Raw genomic sequence first — 25653 nt, forward strand, 5'->3', positions numbered from 1 at the left:
AGTCTGTTTTGCATTCAAAATTAATTGAATTTGTTGATCTGCTTTCCAAGATTCCTTAACCTGCTCAATTAATTCCAAGGGAATTATAAGAGAAGTCAGAGCAAATATCATAGACTCTGGCACCCTAGATAATGCATCAGCCACTGCATTATCACATCCCCTCTTGTACCTTATCTCATAATCGAATTGCATAAGTTTTGTCATCCAAGCTTGTTGAGTTGGAGTTGTCAACTTCTGCTCAACCAAATATTTGAGGCTCTGATGATCAGTTAGGATTATAAACTTCCTACACTGCAGGTAGTGATACCATTTTTTCACTGCCATCAAAATAGCCAGTAGTTCCTTTTCATACACAGACAGAGCTTGATGTTTAGGAGTTAAAGCTTTGCTGATAAAAGCTATAGGGTGTTTCTCCTGCATTAGTACAGCACCAATACCTACTCCAGATGCGTCTGTTTCAACTACAAACTCCTTGGAGAAATCGGGTAAAGCTAGAACAGGTGCAGATATCATAGCACTTTTTAATTTCTCAAAAGCCGCTTGTGCTTCCTCGGGCCAACTAAATGCAGCACCTTTTGTCACCTCTATCAATGGTTTAGCAATGACTCCATAATTGTAAACAAAACGCCTATAATACCCGGTTAGACCCAAGAAGCTTCTAACATGTTTAATCGTTTTCGGTTTTGGCCAATTCTTAACCGCTGCTATCTTGGCTTCATCCGTAGCAACACCATCCGCAGAAATGACATGTCCCAAGTATTCCACCTTTCTACACCCAAAGTTACATTTAGACTTCTTAGCTAAAAAGCTGTGCTGCTTCATTAAGTTCATCACAGTCGTCAAGTGAAACTCATGGTCTTCCTTACTTTTGCTATAGGTCAAGATGTCATCAAAGAAAACCAAAATAAATTTCCTCAAATGCTCTCTGAAGACAGAATTCATCAAGTTTTGAAAGGTGGCTGGAGCATTTGTTAATCCAAATGGCATCACTAAAAATTCATAGTGGCCGGAATGAGTTTTGAAGGCGGTTTTGTGGATGTCTTCCAGCCTCATTCGAACTTGCCAATAACCAGACCTTAGATCAATTTTAGAAAACCAAGTAGCCCCACCCAGCTCATCCAAAAGCTCTTCAATAACCGGTATAGGATATTTATCTTTAACCGTGATAGCATTTAAAGCTCTATAATCCACACACATGCGCCATGATGAGTCTTTCTTCTTGACTAAAACAATAGGGCTAGCAAAGGAACTCTCACTATGCCTTATAACCCCGGATTTCAGCATCTCATCAATCATAGTTTCAATGATATCTTTCTGTTTGGCAGCATATTTATAGGGCCTTATGTTGACAGCATCAGACCCCTCTTTCAAAATGATTTTATGATCTTGCTCCCTTGGTGGTGGTAATGAACTTGGCTCTGCAAATATAGCTTCATTCTCATCCAATATCATTTTAAGTTCTAGCCATATTTCCTCTGTACTGACCTCATAACATAAGGAAATTTCCTCTTCTATTGAAGGCATCAGCTGGCTGATTTTTCTTTCATTTTCATCTATTTCTTGCAGGTTGCAGATATGTAAACAATGTAATTGATCAGATTTTGGTGACCATAGCTCCCCTTGCAACTTCACATCCACACCAGACAATTTGAATTGCATATTCAGCTTGTTGAAATCCCATGTAATCTCACCCAAGGTAGACAACCAAGCACCACCCAATATCAAATCATAAGTTTCTAAGTGAATAAGATAGACCTCAGCCTGAAAGGTTGCTCCCTGCATTTCCCACTCAAGGTTACCACATTTCTGATTGCATTGCAATAGTTGTCCATTAGCAACCTCTACAGCCTTAGAGCATACTACAGTGAGTTCACACTTAATCTTCTTAGCTATTCTGGAGCTTAAGAAATTATGAGTACTACCAGTGTCAATTAAGATCTTTAAGGCCTTTTTCTGACATATTCCCCTAATCCTCATCACTTGAGGTCCATTCTTACCCCAAACAGCATGTAAAGATAGCTGGAGATCCGGTTCTTCACCATCCCCTGTTTCATCTGCCAAATCTACTTGTTCCTCACTTTCTGTTGTCTCTCCCAACTCAATCAGTTGTATAACATAAGATCTCCTCTTAGAACATTGATGATTAGGAGTGAATTTTTCAGTGCACCAGAAACACTCCTTTCTAGCTCTTTTTTCATCCAATTCTTTGGGTGATAGATTAGTGCTAGTTCTAACACCACCAAAACGATTAGGCTCCTTATGACCTCCACTCCAATTGTTATTATTCATCACAGGTTTACTATTAGTAGTGACTGCCAGAGGCTTACTGCTCGAGTAATAGCTGCTATTAGTATACACATTATTCTGCATCACCTTAGGCTTAATTCCCAAAGCCTTCACAGTTAGGTCTTGCAATTTAGCTAATGAGTAAGCCTCAGTCAAGCTCTTAGGTCTAAACATTCTTACTGGCATTTGTAATTCATCAATAAGTCCAGATAAGAAAAAACTAAGTGCTTGATCCTCCCTAATACCAGCTCTTGGGTATAATTCATCAAAAATATCCATGTATGATTGGAGCGTACCTTTTTTGTTTGAGATTTCTCAGATCCGCAAGTGGATCTTCATAGGCTTGAGCTCCAAAACGAGCTGCCAAGCATGAGAGATAATATCCCCAATCTACATATGCTTCTTCACCATGTAGACTCAGAAATCCACGATGCCATTGGAGAGCCTTGCCTTCCAAGTGAATTGCAGCTACTCGTACTCTCTCGTCCTCCGGTACCCTGGCTACTTGAAAGAAATATTCTGCTCTCATCGTCCAGCCTTCGAATCCGTCACCATCGAATTTAGGGAACTCATATCGAGTAGATCGTCCCCAATCAGTTCGCACTTCGCTGCTTCCTTCACCGCTCTCCATCGCATCTGTCGTTCTCTGATTTTGCAAGTTGATCGCAGCAATCGATTGCGATAACTCGAGAATTTTGGATCCTTGTTCTTGCGTAACTTGCTGCATAACTTGCTCACGCAGCTCACTCAATTTATGATCCATCAGCTCCATCAATTTCTTCTCCATCTCAACACCTCGAGTTACAATTCCGCTAATTGAAGATCGATGACTCTGGATGATACCACTTGTTACGATCTTTCGTCGTGATCGCCCTATCTTTGACCGTAACTTCTCATACACACGCAATATCACCAACTCGAGCTAAGAAGAACGAATAGGAATTATATTGATCGAAGAATGTCACACTTACAACGCAAGGAAATCGGATAGGAACCAATAGGAGTTGTAGATCCACGATCTATAGCTAACATGAACAACACACACACAATTCTCAACAACACAAATGAGCTAGCTTCACTCTTATTTATACTTATTTCTCCCTCGCTAAACTTCATATATCCACGTCAACTCCACGTCAGTGTAAGCATGTGTATGTCACGTGATGATTGCCAGCTGGCTTGAGTTAGTTACACAGCAACTAACTCCTAACTCCCAACGGTAATTTCCCCACGGCTTCATTTTGTAGCTCGTCATCTTGTGTTGCATGCATCTTACGCATGAATGATCATGCATGCAACAAGGTGATGTCGAGTTCACCCCAGTCCTGCACGGGCACCTTCAACGCTCTCCAGACAGCAGAAGACGCGCCAATAACGTTGTTGGAGCAGGGAGGGAGATAGTCGCTGTCTGCATCACATCCCTTTGAGGAATCACACTCGTCAACCACCATAGCCTCCACGCTCCGCCCATTACCACTTATTGTGATGTTGTTCAGGCACCTTCTCCCTCCACTGTACCATCCGGTAGGCAGAGATACAACTGGTGTGTCGTCTGAGTAGTACTTGTGCTCGCATTTTGACGGCTTGTATCCATCTCCGCCTTTCTCAAAACCGGTGATGTAGAGATATGCCTTTGTGGCTGCAGACACTGGTGGAGAACACTTGTAAGTAGTGTAGTATTTCCCCTTTATGCAGCAGATGTCCTCCTCTTCGTTGCAGTAATCTGGAGGCGGCTTCTTTCCCTTCACTTTGCCACTCGGCCTGCAGGTTTGATGCCGAGCTTCTAACCAGTGAGGGGAGAATATTAGTGCAAGAAAAAGTGCTCCCAAGCTCCAGTTCCTCATCAAGGCACTAGTTTTAGCTGTGTTTATCAGAGTTTCTTGATATTGGATGTAAAATACATGAGTTTATATAGAGTTTTATCACAAGGAAGAAGCCATTGCTGTTGTCAAAACTGAAATAAATTTGATCTTTTTAGATGGTGATATTCTGTCTTTTGCATATAGGAAAAGGCCTTGATTGGATCTCCAGCTGCCAATAAAAACCTATGTTCAGACAAGTTTCTACAAACTCCTGTTTATCTATCTTATCATTACAATAATGATACTCTATTACTTACAATGATAAAATCAAGTACTATTAACGTTGGTTTCTTTATTTTATATCAAAAAAAGGAATCTTTGTTGGATCTTGGACATTTGTCTTATTTCAACAGTTTAATGCCAAGTTTTTTTAAAACCAAGCTTAAACTTTCATAAGTTAGGCCAAATTATCAGTCTGTGGCGTGATGATGAAAATATTGATTTTCTACAGCAGCATATACTTTGACTGATAATGTAAGCTATGTGCAAATAGTTCTGAACTCTAGAATGTAACAAATGATGACTCTAAGTATGTCACATCATTTCAGCACTTTGGTTGGAAGTTGAATGCCTTGAGCACTTTTTTTGGAATTTTTACTTCAAAATTGCTTATATAAACAGATCACATGGCCCCATTTCAGCATCAAACATACAGCAATTTAGTACAAGATGATGAACCTCAAGAAAGTAGCCTTCTTTGCTTTGCTAATCGTCCTCGCTGCTCAGGCGTTGGAGGGCAGACTTCAATCTTGCAACCCGAGTGGCAAAATCAGAGGAAAGAAACCACCTCCGGGGCAATGCAACCAGGAAAACGACTCCGATTGCTGTAAACAAGGGAAGCTCTACACCACTTACAAATGCTCTCCCCCCGTCTCTGGAAGCACAAAAGCCGTTCTCACCATCAACAGCTTCAACAAGGGTGGAGACGGAGGCGGCCCATCAGAGTGTGACAATCAGTACCACTCTGATGACACTCCAGTCGTTGCGCTATCAACTGGATGGTACAGCGGAGGGAGCAGATGCCTAAACAACGTAACTATAAGTGGCAATGGCAGGAGTGTGACAGCAATGGTGGTGGATGAGTGTGATTCCACCATGGGATGTGACGAAGATCACGACTATCAGCCTCCGTGTCCTAACAACATCGTCGATGCCTCAAAGGCTGTCTGGAAAGCCTTGGGGGTTCCTCAAAGCAAATGGGGCGGCTTGGATATCACATGGTCTGATGCTTAGTAACATCATTTGATTCTTGATGATTTGTTAAAATTATGTAAGAATATGACCATCTCTATGTATCAAACCAAGTTAAGATCTCTATGTAAGTATATGTTATTCCTTGTTTTACTACAGTCACAGTTTTATTATCATGGCATGGGTGATGAAATATATGCTTCTTTTTTTTCACAAACAAAAAAATTTCAGCTTGGCATCATAAATCATACTATAAATAGTATCCTCCAATCTCTATAAAATGTCTGCATTCACTTAAAATTTCATGAAAAATAGCTCAAATCATGAGGCTTACTAGTGAGAAAAATGAATCAGTCTCTCTTGTTCTTCCTCTTCATCGTCTTCTCTGCTCTCGTCGTGTCATTCATCCCGAAAATTGAGACCAAACCCTCCAAATTAGGTGGCAAGATCAACAGGAAGAAGCTACCAAAAGACAAATGCCACAAGTCCAACGACTCTGAATGCTGTGGAGAAGGGAAATGATAACAACACATACTTACTCTTTAAAAAAAATATTGAAGCCTCATAAGCTTAATGTCACTTGGTCTGACTCTGATCCTCACACATATTTCTGTAATAAATGTGATATATGCATATGAGTGTAGAAATGTATTAATGCACTTACTCTGCATTCCCTTCTGTGATGTCACTGCAGAAACATCGAGACTAGAGGATCTCGTGTAACAGATAAAATGCATACATACACTCATCAAGATTCAGAAAAGGCTCCCAATTTGATAGTAAAAATCGAGTATACAAATGTTTCTTGAGCTGTATTCTCAAGATGAATTACAACTATTGTTGTTCATACAGCAGGTACAAGAAAAATCTTTTAATGGAGGGATGTACATTTTAGGACAGACTGCTCTTTTCATTCCGGCTTCAGTTAATGTCAACACAACGGTTTCATATACATCCATCATCTTGAATTCGCCCATGCGTGCATCTGGTTGAGATTCTGACTAACATTGGCTGGATTTATCGAGCTTCCAAGTGTGCTACGATGAGGGTCTCCAGAAGGTTCCAGATTTTCGGGCGTCTTGTTTTTGGGCTTAGAAGTGAAAGCAACCATGCTTCCAGCAATCACCTGGATCAGTTCATCACCAATTAAACAAAATAGAAAATGAACAAAAAAGGGGAGAAAGAGAGCATATCTTCAACAACTTATCAACTGTTTGTTGTTTGAATTGAACACGAGAGAGCATTTTAAGGGCACCTGAACAGGGCTGCCAGCAATGAGGAGTCCCTCGACTGGGCCGCCTATGAGACGGCCATCAGGACCAGCAAACGTGACATTAAGACCACCAGTCGGACCGTGAGGACCATCAATGTCGTTGATGTAAGAGCCTGATAGATTTACCATATCAAAATGCCCCTACAGATGGATGAAAAGCACGGTTCCTTTCAGACAAAGAACCTATTCCTCGAATACAAGCTACAGAAAGAATGGCAAATCTATATGTATTATCAAGCCTTTAATGAAGATATCAGACATTCTTCCCCCATATAATTTCCTACGGCTCAGTTTACACCTCACCTCGTACGTGACACTTCCACTAGAATTTGAAATCTTGATATTTGCCGCAGAGATGGAACCAACACCCGACAAGATAACTATGCCTCTACGTCCCTGTAGAAGAGATATTACCTTTCTTTTGATATCCTGCAACAGAATAGCTATGAATCACCATTTTGTTTAAGTTGAAAAGGCAAAGACATCTTACTAACCAGTAACGATAAAAAAAAATATTTTCTCCAAATATAACACCTAGATGCAGTTGGAGTGTCATGGCTGGATGATAAAGACAAGTGCAAAAACCTATAATTTCTTGACATAAATTGCAAAGAATCATACTTACTTCTCCAACTGCAACGTTGATGATATGTGGAGTCATTGTTCCAGCTCCACTGAAAGCAGATCCACCTGAAAAAGGTAATTAGTTCTTCGAAAAATCAGCCAAATAGTAAATATTCCATTTAAATCTTGTGAACCGAATTGGTATCGTAAAATACAGAAACACTTAAAAGGTCGATATGATATCTAGAGGGTTTGTCAAACAACATCATTACATTCATCAAGAAAAAATTCTACCCAGACTGACTTAACACACACTAGAAGAAGGCATCAAGCTCGAGATAGTAGCGATCTCAAGTGATTCGATAGCCAAGTGTCAGAAATATGTGGAGTCCAAAAGAATTTATGTAAAAACCATACTAGTAAAAGCATAGTGCAACAAATACAAGGGACAGATTCATTCGTGACAAATAAAAAAACCAATAGTTTGTAAGATTGAAATAAATTAGCTATATTGCTGAAAGTAATAAGTAATCCAGTGCAATACCCTAAAAAAAGGATGGGAAAAACCTACCTAGAGGAGAGAGCTGTTGCTTACGTCCAACCCCCGGTGGTCTCCCTCTCCACTTTTGAGTTGCTCTTGTCATTGGTGTAGGATTAGAAATAGAGGGTGACAGTCCTAGTGAAACTACACCATCATGGCCATACTTGCGTGGCCTTCCACGTTTCCTGCGTACGGGTTCACCTTGTTGCTGCATAGCATGTGGGCCTACACTAACTCCATGAGCAGACATTGCTGATGACGTATCTAAAGGTAAAGACGAGACATTCATGCTGCCACCGGTGTTGGATTGGAAGTGCACGGCAGCATTGGACATTGGACTCAAGCTAGGTGAGCTCTGCAGCCCCGTGACAGACTCGGCCTGCATGTAATACGAACCCGAGCCTGCTAATGTCATAGCATCCCTTTGATCCATGCATTTACTTTGGGGATTCTACTCCTGATACAACTACAACAACACCAAACATAAAAAGTTTTAAGAATCATATCAAATATAGAAACTGAACTCCCACTCCTTCCAATTTTATAGTACAGTAACACTTAATCAAGACAGAGAATCTCAAAAGATAATCACAAACACATCAATTAAAACCTTTGATAATAATGAGAGATAGACAAAGAAGATGAAAAGGGCAGACAAGTTAACAAACAAAAGTGCTAAACATCGAAAAAATCTACTTACATAATGGACTTAAATAATTCAAGAAACATAATAAATGAGCAGAGAAAATGAAAAAAAGCTTCATTCATAAGAGGAACTCATTACTACAAGGTCTTGAATCAAGAAAATGAAGGGGAAAAATTCAAGAAAATTTCACATCCTACCAAACCAAAAACAGACAGTGAAATATGCTTATAGTTGAAGGTACATACAAACTAAAACTGAAAACAATATATCCTCATATTCTTATCAATTCACAAACTATCTTTAAGCAGAACTTCAAGAAACAGAAGCCCTTTTGCAGACAAAAACGTCATTGCTTTGCAAACATACTAAACATGCACAATGGTTTGGAAAGATTGAAACTTGAGGAATGAATGCAAAAGGAAGCCATAGTCTTGAAAAATGGAAAAGGGTTGGCAGAGATAAACAGTGAAAGTAAGAAGAAAATAAGCATGGATGAACTCACCATAACTTTGAAAGCGTTCTTATCTTAAGATATGCACTGCTGCTTTTTTTTCTGACTAAATGCCGGTTGAGAACGCCAATAGATATTTTGCCGCAATACATATATGAATTCCATGTCAGATATACCTATTTATTTTTTGTAAATATCTATTTGAAACCTATTTACACGAATCAAATCTTGTGTAATAATTTCCATATGGTAATAATGATATCGGTACAAATTCAGAGAATTATTTTCAACACTTCACGCCGACTTTCGATAGCTTTTCTACGTGTTTTCCCTTCAAATGTAAATTGTGTTTGTTTTTTTATTACTTCATCTTTGTATTGGTGTAATAAAAAATGAAACATAGTTGAGATTGCGAAGATGGTTGGAAAGAGGATTGGAGTAGAGAGAGAAACGAGACAAAAGAGAGTGCTTGGTCCATAATTCTCATCTTAATATCGTCATGCCAATGTGAATGTGATTGTCACACTTCAATTCAATCACTAACACCTTTAAGCCCACTCGCTTGCGTGGGCCGTAGACTTTAATCGTCTTCCATTTCAAGATAGAGAGATGTTTGTATTTATATTTATTCGGAAATTTCGGCCTAATTTTGCAGCACAATTAAGATAATTGACGTTTAATAATTTATTTATTTCCTTTTTGTTGTCATTTGTGAAAACTAGAAGTAGAGCGAATTAACCCCCGCAGTAATTTCTCATAATCAAAGTCTTTCTAATAAAAATGAAATAAAACTAAGGGGAATTTACCTCAAAATGCATATACAAACTTTTAGACATTTTATAATTTAAACACAAAAATTCAATCTTAACAACGGTTTAATTCATCAACCTTTTCAAAGTCGGACCTGCACACAAAATTATGCATCAAAATAGTAAAAATCTAAATAGAAAAAATCCAATTAATAAAATTAAATCAATAGTTTGCCTGATTTGCTTTATGTTGAACGCATTCTCAACAATATACACGCTCACCCTTACATATTGGGAAAATAGAAGATGACAGGTGAGACGTTTGAAACGATCTCATTGGGGACCTGGGTTCGAGCGGGCCAGGTCAGGTCCCATCTAACCGGATATGATAACGCTCTCCCCACACAACTACTCTTGTTTAGATAAATGCAAGAATAATTAATGAATTATTGCACTAGAGTCCCAACTTGTTTAGTTAGATTCACGAATTATTGTACTCCTATTAAAATGGGCATATGTGAAGCATTTGCAGGTAAGTAACGATAATGGCCATAAATGAGAGTGTCATCTTGTCCCTCTCACTCTCTATCACACACAAATTCTACCAGCATGAAACAACACCCCCTTTTAAGGCTAAACAAGTGCAGAAAATGAAATGAAGCTATAACAGTTGAAATGAATAAATGCTTGTTGAATCCAGGACATACTTTAGTTATAATATTTGTACCTCACTCGTTAGGCACCCACAAAGTAGAGGAAAATTAGGATTTTAAAAGTGCTATCCTATGATGGGATGAAGTTCCCTTAAAAACTACCTAGTCCAATGATGACGGTTTGACAATTACATATCTCAGGCTTCTTCCATGCTAAGATTGAACGAGTGGCATTCAACCATAAACATGCTAACCATCAGAAATGGTGGTGATAACAAGGCAGCATAGATTGTACTTCAGAGGGATTACAGCTAGACCTAAGCATCATCTATATTGCTAAGAAATACAATAGTCCTAATATATTGCTCTCAGCCACGATACTCCAAGAGAGATTCAATTTAGTCCTATACAAGGAAAAGTGGGGGGGGGGGTTGAGAATATAGTTGAGAGAAGGGATCAACGTAGTGCAAACTCAACTCATAGACTGATGGTTCATTACAATAGGACACAACATCAGGCAATAGTAATAGAATAACAAAGTCAAGCATGTGAGATGGGATTGTCTTGACCACAACGAACTGCCGTAAGACATAAACATAAGGGCACACTATTCCTGCACTTTCAACCAGATTCTCAGAGTCAACTACAAGTCATAATCCCTTCTTTAGAGTTCCCTCAACTATGGGACACCATGAATATCTACACAAAGTTCCCACATAAGAGGGTCAAACCAAAATTAATGAACACAAAAAGCATCAATAATAGATGAAGGAAGTGTGCAAACATTCCAAGTTACTAAGCTACTTGGAGATTCGACAAATTTCCTATTTTCTGCTGCATTTAATTCAATTCCCACAGTAACCTTACTTGTCAACCTCCATCGCTTGGGAAGCTTTAGCTTTGGCCAATGGTGTCATCCTCGTGTTCAACTTTTTCTTTCCTACTTGAAATCCACTCCCACCCTTCTTCCTACTGCTGCTACCATCAACCTAAGCACCGCACGAATCAATTTCTTCAGGAAATAATCTCCAAACCGAGAAGATATATGGCTAATCTAGCATGCTAAACCATGAAAAACAGCTGAAAGAGTAATATGCAGATAATCAAATAGTCACATATTGTATTCGACAGAAAAGAGAAATTGACAATAATTCGAAGAAAAGAAGTGAGCTTTTGTATTGAAGAATAAATTCATACTTTCATCTTATTTTTCTTGGGATTCAGCTTCTTTTCCCTCTTTTCCTTCGCTTCTTTTTCTCCTGTTTCCAGCATCAATTGAAAGCAACGTGAGAAATTGATAATCAACAAAGAGAATTGATTTTAGCGGAATTACTAAATAAACAAGTAAACTAGTAGTTAAACGTAATATAAAAGCATTACTTTTAAGATCGAAATCATGCAGCCTTTTTCTCCGAACTAAATCGTTCTTCTTCGACATTCTCTCTGTGATCTGACTCCAATCCGGGCACCCAGTGGGATACGATTACATAACCTAGGACTTCAAATTCTCAATTTGGAGGTACAGGGGAGAGGATCTCCTACTCCACTCCTCCTACTCCACTTCTCACGACGAAATATTTAACAAATGTATCCCATCTTATGGTAAAATAGTTATTTTTAAAAATTTTACTTTCACTTTCTCACTACTACGTTAAATCAAAATAGTTTTGTTATTTCATGGACTTTTACTTATTATATTTAATCAAAGAAGCTACGTAACTGTTGTTAAAAATATTTAATAAGTCAAATTTTATTCACTTCAAAATATTTAAATAAAAATATTAATTTTTTTATGTATTCCAAAAATTATAAAAATAATTACTATTTTTTATTTATTTTATAATTTTATTGAGATTATTTAATTTTTAATATCTGTAAATATATATGGACTATTTCTTATAGCCCAAGGAAACTATATTTCTTATAAGTTAAAACTATAAAATATGAGAAAATATTTCTATAAATATATATGGACTATTTCTTATAGGCCAAAAAAAAATTTGGGTCTATTTATATGAAAATTTATTTAGTAAATCTTATGTTTAATATAAAAAAATGAATAACATCAAATTTCAAATTTCTAGACAAACCAATTCTCAATAATTAATTTTAAAATAGTCCTATATAAGGAAAAAATTAAAAATAAATAAAGTACAAGAAAAATTAGTTAAATTCTAAACCCGTTATGTTCCAACCAAATTTATATAAAAATCTAATTCACCAAAAATTTATAAATAAGTACTCCTACTACTAGTAATTATTTTTAAAATTAAATACATATAAATTAAACCCCAACTCCGCTGCAGTTCCCCGAAGCCCTTACTCCGTCGTGCTCCGTCGTGGCGCCGACGCATTGGTTTACCGATTAGTGATCGGGTGGCCGCCGTTGATCAGACTTTGCAGTCATTCTGACTCCCAGAGCCGAGCGGCGGGAGAAGTGATGGAAACCGAGCTGCCCACAGAGCCGCAGTCGCTGAAGAAGCTAAGCTTGAAATCCCTAAAGCGTTCGCTCGATCTATTCTCTCCTACCCACGGTCAAATTCCGCCACCCGATGCCGAAAGGTTTGTGGGAATCTCAAATTACACTTCATCGATTATTGCCTTTTGAATAATATTTTTGGAGTTTCATTAGATAATTCGGCAATGTATCCCTAATTTGAATAAATAACTAGTTTTTCTTTTCTCTGTCTGCAGCGCCAAGATTCGAATAAGTCATAAGGTGAGTGCTCAATAACCCATGTTTTTTCCAGTGCTGATAATCCATGTTTAGCTGTGTATCAAATGTGTCTTTCGAAAAGTTAGGGGTTGTACATTTTCTATTGAGAGTGTAGGCGAAGTGTACCTGGCTTTACGACCCTACAAACCTCTCTCCCCCGTTACCAATTACTTGGATTTCGCTTCTATTCTGGTGATCAAGTGTTACGCCTCAGCTACCAACTCCAGCCGAAACGCAGCAACTCCCCTGTTTATCACAAAACAGAGAACAGATTTCCACATAAACACACCAAAATGACACCCAAGGGAATCGATTTTCTATTGATAATGAAATAACGAAGAACAACAAGAACTGTCTGTTACACTAGGCACAAAATGAAAGATAATGCTGAGGATCCTGGATCCTCAGCCCTTGTGAACAATCACACACATTGCATGAATAAAATGGAGTGGTCCTCTTTCCCTATATAGATGAAAGAGCTCCTCTTCTGTTACGATAACTCATTCCCTTTTCCGTCACTGCCATTTAACGCCGTTCCCTCACCCCATTTGTACACGCCACGTCGGATGCTACACATGCTTTATTCTATCCGGATCTCAACTTATTCTCCCACGTCAAATTGTTGCGTGCACCCATTCCTCTCTTATAGCTCAGCACACAACAATACTCCCCCCTTAAAGTTCCTTGTCCTCAAGGAACCAAGGAAACCTCTCTTTAATCACATCGCCAAACTCCCATGAAGTTTCTACCGGTGACCATTCCTTCCAATGAATGAGCCACTGGGTTGATGCTTCGTTGTGTTGCTTCAACATTTTTCGATCAAGAATCGCTTGAGGCACAACGCTCTGAATGTGTGAGATCGCTGGGAGGTTTATGGTTTAGGGAATGGGACCAGTCGGAGCCGACGCAGGTCGGAGAAACGACACGTGGAACACATTGTGTATGGCTGCTGTAGCCGGTAGATTCAACCTGTAGGCCACCTGCCCAATCCGATCCATGATTTGATATGGACCAAAGTACTTCGGCTCGAACTTGTGATGTTTACCCCGAATTGATTTCTGTCGGTATTTCTGTAACTTCAGCCAAACCCATTCACCAATGGCGTACTCACGATCAACTATGTTCTTGTTAGCTTGGTTTTGCATTCTCACTGCAGCCCGCTCCAGATTTGCCTTCAACAAGGCAATCGTTTCTTCCCTATCACGAAGAGCTATATCCACGGCCTCAATGTTCGAGTCACCGTGCAGATAAGGGACGTGCAACGGTGGCTCGTACCCATAGAGGGCTTCGAATGGAGTCATCTTGATGGTCGAATGGAAGGAGGTATTATACCAATACTCCGCCAACCCCAGCCATTGCGCCCAAGTGTGTGGCTTTTCCCCTAACCGAGCAACGCAAGTAACTTTGTAAGCACCGATTAACAACCTCAGATTGATCATCCGTTTTCGGGTGATATGCCGTCGAGTGTAAGAGATCCACCCCGAGAAGCATGAAAAATTCCTTCCAAAAGGACTCCATAAACGTCGCACCCCTATCACTCACGATACGACCGGGCATACCATGCAATTTGAAGACTCCATTCATGAAAATTTCAGCAACTTGCTTAGCCGAGATGGGTGGGCGAGGGCCAAGAAGTGGGCGTACTTACTTAAACGATCAAATACCACCAATATCGCATTCTTACCGAGAGAGGTTGGCAATGCTTCCACGAAATCCATCGTCAGATCTGTAAATATGGCAGCCGGAAGTGGTAAAGGTTGCAGAAGGCCAGAGGGGGTGTATTTCCTGCCTTGTACCGCTGGCACACCACACAAACTCAGACAAACTCGCGAACTTCCTTGCTTAGCTTAGGCCAATAAACCACCGCAGATGCCCTCTTATAGGTTGCCAATGCCCCTGAATGTCATCCTAGTGCCGAAGCATGGAATAGATTCAAGGTTTGAGCTCGCAGGACAAGATCACTTCCCACCACCAGCTTTCCTTTACGCCGTAATTCTCCATTTACCCAGCTGAACATCACATGAGAAGTCGGATCCTCTTCCTTTTCCTTGATTATTTTCTGCAGATAGGGATCCTCTGCCCAAGAAGCCTTAATCCGCCCCACCAACTTTGGCGGCACAACAAAGGATGCCAAGGCATAAATCATGGGGGCAGGGACTTGGGATAGAGCATCTGCAGCTGTGTTGTCCGACCCCTTCCGATATCTTATCTCGCAGTCGACTTGCGTGAGCTTCGTCATCCACGCTTGTTGGGTTGGAGTAGTGAGCTTTTGTTCCAACATATAACGTAGGCTCTGATGATTAGTGACAATAACAAATTTGCGGCATTGTGAATAATGACACCATTTCTTCACCGCGAGTAGGATCGCCTACAGCTCCTTTTCATATACCGACAGGGCGCGGTGCTTCACGGATAACGCCTTGCTAATGAAAGCGATCGGGTGCCAATGTTATCAAATAGCGGATATGGCGGCGCCATGACGCTATGGCATGGCGTTCTGTGGTGGAAATGCCAAAGCAACATGGTGCTGCCATAGCACCGCCATATTCGCCATTTGACAACATTGCTTGTGTACTGCATTTAGGAATGAGGCATTATGCAAGAAACATGGATGTTAGAGTTGTATTTTATGCTTTATTAATTGTTTTAAGAGTTTTAGATGTTATATTTTTGTTATTTTCCAATTTTGAATTATGTATAAATAATAGTATTATTTTATTTATTTAATTATTGACCGCCATATCCGCCATACTAATACGCCATATCCCTGTGGCGGTTTTTAGGCGAACCGCCATAAGCCGCCATACGAGATTGATAACACTGTCGGGTGCCCCTCTTGCATAAGTACAACGCCGATTCCTACACCTGACGCATCCGTCTCAACGACAAAATCCTTAAAAAAATCCGGCAAAGCTAATACCGGGGCCGTAGTCATGGCGATCTTGAGCCTTTCAATAGCCTGTTGCGCCTCCTCTGACCACACGAACACTGCCCCCTTGGTGACCTCCACTAAGGGCCTCGCGATGACACCATACCCATGCACAAACCTTTTGTAATACCCCGTCAGCCCCAAGAAGCTGCACACTTGTTTGATGGATTTAGGCCTCGGCCAATTCCGTACAGCCTCGACTTTACCCCCTTCAGTCGCCACTCCCTCAGCGGAGATAACATGCCCCAGGTACTCGACAGACTTGCCTCCGAAAGAGCACTTGGATCTCTTAGCGAGGAGACAATGTTCCCGCATCAGACTTAACACCTTCTCCAAGTGCAATACATGGTCCTCCTTACTGCCACTAAACACAAGAATGTCATCAAAAAATACCAACACAAATTTTTGCAAATAAGCCTCGAATACCGTATTCATCATATTTTAACGTCACGGGAGCATTTGTTAGCCCAAACGGCATAACAAGGAATTCGTAGTGCCCCATATGTGACTTGAATGCCGTCTTTGGTACATCCTCGGGAGCCATACGAACTTGCCAATACCTCAACCTCAAATCGATTTTTGAGAACTAACAAGCCGATCCCAATTCATCCAACAACTCCTCTATAGCGGGAATCGGGTACTTGTCCTTGACAGTCACGGCGTTGAGCGCTCTATAGTCCACACATAGGCGCCACGTGGAGTCCTTCTTCTTGACTAACACGATAGGACTCGCGAAGGAGTTGTGGCTGTCTTGTATCACGCCCGCGTCTAGCATCTCCCGTACCATCAGCTTGATGGCATCTTTTTGATGTGCGGCGTCTTTGTAAGGTCGGATGTTTACAGGTTCCACTCCCTCTTTTAAGACAATCCGGTGATCATGAGCTCGGGGTGGGGGCAGCCCTCTGGGCTCTTCAAAGATATCGGCGAATGCCTCGAGTAAGGCCGCAAGCTCATGCCACAATTCCTCTTGCGTAAGGCTATGACAAGCCCATGGTAGACCCTTGGTTATGGCCATGATCTGACTCAGCTCTTGATCATTGCTCTGCAGCCCGGCATCGTCACAAAACTGCATGTAGTGGAGTTGGTTTCCAGGCTCCATTCCCTCCTCTCCATGTAGCCTATACTCCACACCATCCACCATGAAAACCATACTCAAACTGCTAAAATTCCAGTTGATATCCCCCAAGGTCGACAGCCATTGCACTCCGAGAATGAGATCGTAGGACTCCAACTGTAAAATATAAATCTCAGAGGCAAAGCTCATCCCCTGCATTACCCACTTAAAGTCCGGGCACTTGTGAGTGCATTGTAAAATCTGGCCGTTAGCCACCTCCACCGCCTTTGGGGTAACCTCCTCCAGAGACTCCTGCACCTTCACTGCAACGGCTGTTGTGAGGAAATTGTGGGTGCTCCCGGTGTCGATCAGCACCCGCAGCCTACGTTGTGCGCTATACCCCTTCAACCGCATCACATTGGGGCCTAAGGTACCCCATAAGGCATGGAGCGAGAGCTGGAGGTCACCTGCTCCTTCCTCGCTGCCCCATAAGGTACCGCATCAGCACCCTTCTCTTCGTGACACTCTTCCAACTCCAGATTGCTACCCTCTCCTTCCTCCATAGTGAGCCAAAAGACCCCTCTTTTGCTGCATTTATGCCCTGGCACAAATTTCTCCCTGCACCAAAAACACTCGCCCTTCGCCCGCTTTCTCCCTGCACCAAAAACACTACTCCTTGTTCGGAAGGAAGCTCCCAGTTGATTTCAGAGAAGATGCAGTGACCGTCAATGGCTTGGAGTAGGAATAGGATCCGCCCGTTAACTGCCCGACCTCGTGTCCCCCTTTAGATGACCCCGCCATCGCCTTTACCGTTAAGTCTTGCAATTTGGCCAGTGAGTAGGCCCTATCCAATCTGCTTGGGTGAACATCCGGACGGGCATTTGTAACTCATCTCGCAAACCCGATAGGAACAAGCTCAATCCCCTTTTGTACCATCCGGCTCAATCCCCTTTTGTACCATCCGGCTCCGGTCTTCCTCCTCCCGGGTCACCGATCAGCACACCCTCTGGTTCCGGCCTTCCTCCCGGGTCACCAATCCCCACTTCATCCTTCAGTTTGAGATCCTGATTCTGACCAATGTTATGGATGGCGGCTTACGGCGGTAAGCCAAAAAAACGCCACAAGGATATGGCGTAGCGCTATGGCGGGATATGGCGGTCAATAAATTAATTAATAAAATATTAGTAACTATATATTATGCCTATAATAATAAGTCTTAGTTCAACCATTAAAATATAAAGTCATCATCATAATACATATAAAATCTAAATTAAAATCATCCTCAATCCCCAACATCATTATCCTCCCCAATATAGCCATCCTCATCCTCATCAACATCATCGTCCTCCGGGTCCTCAGGCTCCAAAGAAGTAGATCCTTTTTCTTCATCCCCAACTTCTTCATCCACAAGCTGTCTTTGTCTTTCTTCAACCACTGTCTCCAAACTGCCTTTGCCTTTCCCTTTCCCTATTTGGCCCTTCCCTTTTCTAGATATGGATGTGGTTCTTGAGGCTTTCCTAGAACTTGATGAGGTAGAAGTTTCTTTTCTTTTCTTAGAACTAGACCTAGTATAAGTGATAGGCATGCAGCAACCTTTCCCTTCTTTTGTCGCTAAAATATTTCCAAAGTTCTTCACGAACACTTTTCGGACTCTTCGGGCATGCAGCAACCTTTCCCTTCTTCCCCATCAAGTGTTCTTTGCCCCTAGTAATGCCACCATTCATTTGTTTGTCACAAAAAATGCATTGTAACTTATTAGTGGATCCCTTGTCCACTTGAATGCTCCACCCCGGATATGTTCTAGTGGCAGAAACAGTATTAGAACATGCTCCACTCGCTGTCATTGATGTGGCTTCTTCTCCATGAGACATTAAGAAAGTTGCTTTAACTGTATTTCAAAGAAAAGAAGCAATTGTATTAACTCGCTGCCCTAAATATTCTGCAATGTTGTTTGAATTTGAAATAAATTATGCTTTAATTTAAAGTTATGAATGGAAAGAAATTACCTTCAGAAACTGGTGGGCGGCGACCGGCGACTGGGGCGGCGCGGGGGGGGGGGGGGAAGGCGCTGATTGGAAGGGGGGGCAGCGCTGAGTCGCTGACAGGCGAGGGGGGGGGGGGTGACCGGCGAAGCTAGGGTTCTTTGGGAGAGAAGGCTCAGCTAGTGTTTTTTGGGAGGGATTCTGATTCTAAGAACAAAAACCCAATTTTTTTACTAATTGGGTCGGGTTTGGGCCGGGTTTGAGGGTAAAACAAATTTAGGCCATCTTATTTGCTAATTGGGCCGAGAATTTGGGGCTGCCCAACCAAAAATGACGCCATATCTGCCATGGCGCCTCATTCGTGGCGGCAAATGGCAGTCGCCATAAAAAAGTTCCATGGCAGCGTATCAGTACGGCGTTGTTCTTGAAACCCGCCATGCAATGGTGCCACGGCGGCGCCATGGCCAATATTTAATAACATTGATTCTGACGCGTGAGTACCGTGAGCAGCCATTATCTCCTCAAGCTTCTCCTCCGTTCGCGCCTGCTTCTGCGTCAACTCACCCAAAATTGCTCCGGTGCGTTGCTCCGACTCCATCACCCTTCGATCTACCTCAGCCGCCTTCATTTCCGAGGAACAATGGCTCTGGATACCACTTGTTACGCCTCAGCTACCAACTCCAACCGAAACGCAGCAACTCCCCTTTTTATCACAAAACAGATAACATATTTCCACAGAAACACACCAAAATGACACCCAAGGGAATCGATTTTCTATTGATAATGAAATAACGAAGAACAATAAGAACTCTCTGTTACACTAGGCACAAAATGAAAGATAATGCTGAGGATCCTGGATCCTTAGCCCTTGTGAACAATCACACACATTGCATGAGTAAAATATAGTGGTCCTCTTTCCCTAAATAGATGACAGCTCCTCTTCTGTTACGTTAACTCATTCCCTTTTCCGTCACTACCGTTTAACGCCGTTCCCTCACCCTATTTGTACACGCCACGTCGGATGCTACACATTCTTTATTCTATCCGGATCTCAACTTATTCTCCCACGTCAAATTGTTGCGTGCACCCATTCCTCTCTTATAGCTCAGCACGCAACATCAAGCCCTTTCTTGATGCTAAATATTGCTTTGGAGGCAAAAGCCTACCAAATATTGTAATTTGAAAGGAAAAGAAGTGCTTTTTGTTGGGAACTTGTTTGTAATGGTGTAGATGTCAAGAATTGGATGAGTTCCGTTTTGTGGCTCAACTGTAATGTGGCTATACGAGTTCTGGCCCTGTAGAGACTGCTGAACATTATTTTCCGAAACGTCTACAGATATCTCCCTCTCGCTGTGCATAAATACAACATACTGGTACTTTAGAGAGATTCGATTCTCATTTTTATAGTGTTTTGTGCTGTAGCTGAATTCCGAGTATGTAAGAGTGAAGACCTCGTCGTCTGAACATGTTGCTAATGCTGCAAAGAGTCAAGCACAGCAAGAACCTACTCCCTCCAATGCCCTTGCACTTCCAGGTATTGCAACCTTTGCCAATTTTCAAACCTTATAGCTGTTAGTTTGTTGATGGGCATCTTTTATTTTCATCTGTCTAAAATGATCACACAAAATTATTGAATAGGGAATTTCAATGAAATACAATTACCATCACTATCTTTCTACTCGATATAGATAAGCCAAAAGGTTAGCGACATGTCATATTTTATCTGTTAAGACCCGCAACAGTTACACAGGCCTTTTCACATTAACACTTCCATTATTACTTCCCATGTCCCGTCTTTGTTTTGGTCTATACCTGGTATTGACCTGTCAACATTTCTGCAGGTCCTCAACAATCAAATGATGCCCAGACGGGAGGGCCACCGAAGGATCTGATGTCTAGTTCAACAGGGCAACCTAGGGGCTCGTATGTAACTTTTAGGACTTCTTTTCCTACTGAATATTACTTTTGTCTATATACCTTCATCACTTACTAGTTACTAGTGCAGAGATTTATGATTAAAAAAAATATTATGGTGTATTTCTCAAAGCACCATATTAAAGTACCATCTTTCTGTAACATAAAGCTATTGAAATTGTGAATGTTTGGTGCAGAGCGGATGTTGGTGGTCAAGGAAGGAGCTCAGCTATAGCTTCATCCCATATCTCATCTGAAAGGTCTTCTATTTGTATTTTTTATTTTTTTCTATAGTGTTAAATATACAGATTTATTATATATTGAAGTATTGAACACACATGCTTAACATCTCAACATTCAAATTGTGCATTTTGGAAGGATCACTAGCTAGCTACAAGAACTTTGCTTGAGCTGAATAATGATACTATAATATGTCATTATTTTTAAATGAAGAAGCGTTAAGCTTCACCTTTGTCACATTTGGGAAGGCAGTAGGCACCACCATCCCTGCGATTAATATTTTGTTCTGTTGGATGAACAGGAACATGTCAACTTCTGCCATCATGGAAAGGATTCCAAGCAGATGGCCTCGTCCTGTTTGGCATGCACCTTGGAAGAATTATAGAGTGAGATTCTACTTCCATGTCTCACTGATACACTGGTAGCGATTCCTTTTGATCTTTCAACATGTCTTAAACAAGCTTTGATCTCTCTAGGTAATCAGTGGCCATTTGGGATGGGTGCGGTCTGTTGCCATTGACCCAAGTAACACTTGGTTTTGCACAGGATCTGCTGATCGGACGATCAAGGTTAGATTTACATCTTGTTTTTTTTTAAACCGTTCACCTCTGCCCCCTGAGAAATTTTAAACTGAATGGAGATGATATATATTAAGTTAAGTGATGTGAATATTTATGGACCTGGTTACACTCTAAAGACTTGGTGCGAACAATTTCCTTTTTTTTCCGCTCTTGAAGTTGTAATTGGATAAGATAATGCTTGCATAATACAGAGCCTAACAAATAGTAAGAGATATATTGAAGCTCTTTTTCATAGTATCATTTAGCACTTGAGAGTTAGTAATATTTTGAATGAATCTGGCCCCACATTTTTTTTTGAATCTGGCCCCACATCCATGGATAGCTGATGCCATTATATGGTTGTTCTTGTTGGAAAATCAACTGTCTAGTTCTATTTGCTGGGCATTTTGCTGTTGCATCTGAATTGAATGGGCGAAGTATTTGTTAGTGATTGAAGATTTGACATTCATGATCTGTTTATGTTCCCATAAAACCAGTCACATAAAAGAGCAGGAATACCATAAACAATATTACCTCTATATTCAGTTAAGTCATACAGATACATAGATACTATCTCACTTCGAAGGAAAGTGACCTCGTGCATGCTCATACTCAGGTTCATATGATTTGTGAATGCCTTTTACCCGTCTTCCTATTTGTACCTGGTTATATTTGTCATAAGCTAATATGTCATCATCCAGAAAATTCAACACAATTTGGTCCCATGTTCAAGTGTTTCTTTTTCTTTTCTTTTTTTGTTGATATGTGTGCAAGTCATGTCGTCAATTCCTTTCTACTGTATTCTTTCTGTTCATTATATTTTCTTCCTTCTGTTGTGGCAAGATATGGGACCTAGCAAGTGGCCGATTGAAACTAACACTTACTGGTCACATTGACCAAGTACGAGGTAGTTTAGTTTTTCATTTTCTTTTTGTGCTATTCAATTTTTTAATCAGTTGGTGATATGAATATAAGAACAAAATTTTCTCGCAGGTTTGGCTGTTAGCAACAAGCATACATATATGTTTTCTGCCGGTGATGATAAATTAGTAAAATGTTGGGACCTAGAGCAAAATAAGGTAGGTCGTGCAATCTTAACAGCTTCTTCAGCTGAGTACATCTATTGGATATTTATAATGCTGCTCACTTTTTATTTTTAGGTTATCCGTTCTTATCACGGTCACCTTAGTGGTGTTTATTGTTTGGCGCTTCATCCTACTATTGACATTTTGCTTACGGGAGGTCGAGATTCTGTATGTCGGGTATGTATTACATTTTACACTCTCCTGGTACCTCTTTTCCCTGACTATGTAATAATCTAGTTTCTGTGATGGTTTTAGGTATGGGATATTCGCAGCAAAGCACAAATTCGTACACTTCCTGGGCATGATAATACTGTTTGCTCAGTATTCACGAGACCTACGGCAAGTGCTTATTTTGTACCTTGGAAAGTAGCATTACTATCAAAAGTATCTGCTGTAAGGCGTAAGCTAACAATTACTCTTTCAGTTATAACTCATGGCAAGACTTGTTCTTGCAGGATCCACAAGTCATTACAGGTTCCCATGATTCAACAATAAAGTTGTGGGATCTTAGAACTGGTATTGTTTTCTAAAGTACTTGTGCAATTTGATACTATAATTATTTCATCTCTTTTCTAAAGTCAAGGTCCTTGTTATCTCAGGTAAAACAATGTCAACCCTGACACACCATAAGAAATCTGTACGAGCTATGGCTCCACATCCTACAGAGTAAGCATATTTATATATGGGAGTTAACTTGTAGTACCTTTTTTCCATATGGCCTAAGTTCACATTTCCTTTTCCAGGGATGCTTTTGTATCTGCATCCGCTGAGAATATCAAGAAGTTTAGACTTCCAAGAGGAGAATTCATGCACAACATGCTGTAAGTTTCTTCGTAAAAAGGGGGGGATGGTATTCTTTCTAAATAGTAGTCACAAATACTATATTAGAGAATACTAAAGATCCGATCCATATAATTTTTCAATTCCGATACAAGGTGCTTATTAGATCGAATATACTTAAGTGATCTAAGAGAATGAATGATTTTATGTATCCAGACCAATACCATCCAAGTCATTTCATGCTTGGAGCATATATGGTTGCATATAGATGATAATTTTCTTCAATTGAAACTCTCTCCCCCTCCAAAAGTATAAGATCGTGTGGCATTACGATTCACGTGAATGTAATGTATTCCAAATTCATAGTTGATTACCTAATTACATGTTTTCTTCATGCAGCTCCCAACAGAAAACCATTATTAATGCCGCAGCAGTCAACGAGGAAGGTGTACTGGCCACAGCTGGTGAGTTACAGCAAACATGAAAATATGTCTTCTCCCCTTCTCAAAGGGCTTTCTTTTTGTGCACAGCTCATTCCACCTTTCCCGTTTTCTACAATTTTGATTCATCTTTTAGGGGATAATGGGAGTCTATGGTTCTGGGACTGGACAAGTGGTCACAATTTTCAACAAGCACAAACAATTGTTCAACCTGGTATGCATTTATAAAGAAAACATATTTATTTATCTATTAAATCTGCTTGAGAAGCATCAAACCTAACCCGGATATTATTTCAGGGTCGCTGGAGAGCGAAGCTGGTATCTATTCCATCATGTACGATCTGACCGGGTCGAGGCTCATCACTTGCGAGGCAGACAAAACAATCAAAATGTGGAAAGAAGATGAGACGGCAACCCCAGAAACTCATCCCCTGCACTTCAAGCCACCCAGAGACATGCGACGCTTCTGATCGTGTTTTCTACATAGATTTTTAGACTCAAGCTTGTTACACTTTCATGCCCCATCTTCTTTGTAGGCTTGATCTATGTTGTAAAATTCGGCTTCATGTTTTTATCAGCTTCATTTTCGATCTATAGTTTTTTGTATTTAAGTTTATGTATAACTTTTGCCCTCCTACTTCTATTTTTTTGTTTTTTAGTTTGATTTTTCATCTTTATTTATATTATGGAGTACGATTATTATTAGTTAACACTTTTTAGTTCAATTTTCGGCTAATGTTCTAATAAGTTGTTAAAAACTACTCCACAAATCACCTATTTTGTGTTCTGCTATTCTGTAGTATTAATCGAATATTTTAAAATTATGTAGTTTTAATAAAATTCATAAAATTCAGTTATTTTTGTATTAATTAATTAGAATATGTACGGTCTGGCTCGGCTGCTGTGGAAAACATAACACGATTCTATATTTGAGTATTTTTGTTCTTCAATACGTTATTGGAACGAGACTTATTTGTGTAGCATTTTGCAGTCTGTCAAATTTTCAGCTCAAATGCAATTATCAGTTACGTATTATAAGAAGTATCTTTCTTATGTAAAATTATTTGTTTGCTTAACAGGAATAATCCAAACGAGCTACACAAAAAATGTAATAACAAGAATTTTAAATATATTTGCCCTATTGATCTGCAGTCAATTGCTCTACCACTGACCTATGGACCCTTTGCTGTAAAAGTCTAACATATGTATTAATTCAAAAACTAGAAACTAGTTTTCGTTTAATAAGGAATTTATGATAGAAAAACAAAGTATAGCTGAGCGGTTGATGTAGATCTAATTTAAATTTTGTAATTTATATTCTAGTAATAGATCCATATTTTTGTACTCATATCTTTCAATATTAAACCTACTAATATCATTTCCATTCATAAAAATGTGAGTATTCTATATCATTTCGGTAGAAAACACAAGTTCTGGTTTCGCGTGATAAGAAAAACAACTTTTAATACTAACATTCAATATTCTTTACAATATTACAAAATTTATCGAAAAAACAAACATCTAACAGTACAAAAGCACTGCGTTTAATTTCGACGATGATATTTTAAAAACTCCAATCAACTTCAACTAAATTTGAACTTAAAGACTTCAACCAACTTGATTAAATGTACACATAAGGATATCATAAAAGTATCGTAAACTTTCTTGAAAAATCACACTAAAAAGAACATTCCATAGCTGCTTTATCGGTGAATAAAAAAATTACTGTAAACCTTA

General features: G+C 40.0%; 5 protein-coding genes across 7 annotated transcripts; 2 read left to right on the top strand and 3 right to left on the bottom strand.

Moving 5' to 3' along the window:
• Nucleotides 1-3572: 3572 nt before the first annotated feature.
• LOC121795256 (kiwellin-1-like) lies at nt 3573-4130 on the bottom strand. The gene has a single exon (XM_042193754.1). The coding sequence runs from the start codon at nt 4128-4130 to the stop codon at nt 3573-3575; it is 558 nt and encodes a 185-aa protein (XP_042049688.1).
• A 687-nt stretch (nt 4131-4817) lies between these two features.
• On the top strand, nt 4818-5458 carry LOC121794490 (kiwellin-1-like). The gene has a single exon (XM_042192671.1). The coding sequence runs from the start codon at nt 4818-4820 to the stop codon at nt 5379-5381; it is 564 nt and encodes a 187-aa protein (XP_042048605.1). The 3' UTR covers nt 5382-5458.
• A 635-nt stretch (nt 5459-6093) lies between these two features.
• Nucleotides 6094-9077, bottom strand: LOC121795208 (AT-hook motif nuclear-localized protein 11-like). Of its 2 annotated transcripts, none has more exons than XM_042193680.1 (6): nt 8866-9077; nt 7748-8183; nt 7238-7302; nt 6916-7041; nt 6595-6753; nt 6094-6465 (listed from the first exon to the last, which is right to left on the bottom strand). In XM_042193680.1, exons 2-6 carry the CDS (start codon nt 8148-8150, stop codon nt 6298-6300), a joined length of 921 nt encoding a protein of 306 aa, XP_042049614.1. In that variant the 5' UTR covers nt 8151-8183; nt 8866-9077; the 3' UTR covers nt 6094-6297. The 2 variants fall into 2 exon arrangements, with proteins under 2 accessions (XP_042049614.1, XP_042049615.1); XM_042193681.1 differs by lacking the exon at nt 8866-9077 and adding an exon at nt 8609-8857.
• Nucleotides 9078-10659: 1582 nt separating this feature from the next.
• Nucleotides 10660-11771, bottom strand: LOC121795209. Of its 2 annotated transcripts, none has more exons than XM_042193683.1 (4): nt 11597-11771; nt 11414-11475; nt 11084-11205; nt 10660-10829 (listed from the first exon to the last, which is right to left on the bottom strand). In XM_042193683.1, exons 1-4 carry the CDS (start codon nt 11652-11654, stop codon nt 10757-10759), a joined length of 315 nt encoding a protein of 104 aa, XP_042049617.1. In that variant the 5' UTR covers nt 11655-11771; the 3' UTR covers nt 10660-10756. The 2 variants fall into 2 exon arrangements, with proteins under 2 accessions (XP_042049617.1, XP_042049618.1); XM_042193684.1 differs by having other exon boundaries at nt 10776-10915.
• Nucleotides 11772-12474: 703 nt separating this feature from the next.
• Nucleotides 12475-24597, top strand: LOC121795210 (protein pleiotropic regulatory locus 1-like). The gene is made up of 17 exons (XM_042193685.1): nt 12475-12778; nt 12911-12935; nt 20320-20431; nt 20739-20820; nt 21009-21071; nt 21353-21437; nt 21528-21620; nt 22455-22518; nt 22605-22690; nt 22772-22873; nt 22952-23035; nt 23152-23212; nt 23296-23362; nt 23440-23517; nt 23876-23940; nt 24053-24130; nt 24214-24597. Exons 1-17 carry the CDS (start codon nt 12657-12659, stop codon nt 24384-24386), a joined length of 1440 nt encoding a protein of 479 aa, XP_042049619.1. The 5' UTR covers nt 12475-12656; the 3' UTR covers nt 24387-24597.
• The last annotated feature ends 1056 nt before the right edge of the window (nt 24598-25653 follow it).

This window comes from Salvia splendens, chromosome 3 (genome assembly GCF_004379255.2).
Source record: "Salvia splendens isolate huo1 chromosome 3, SspV2, whole genome shotgun sequence".
NCBI lineage: Eukaryota > Viridiplantae > Streptophyta > Magnoliopsida > Lamiales > Lamiaceae > Salvia > Salvia splendens.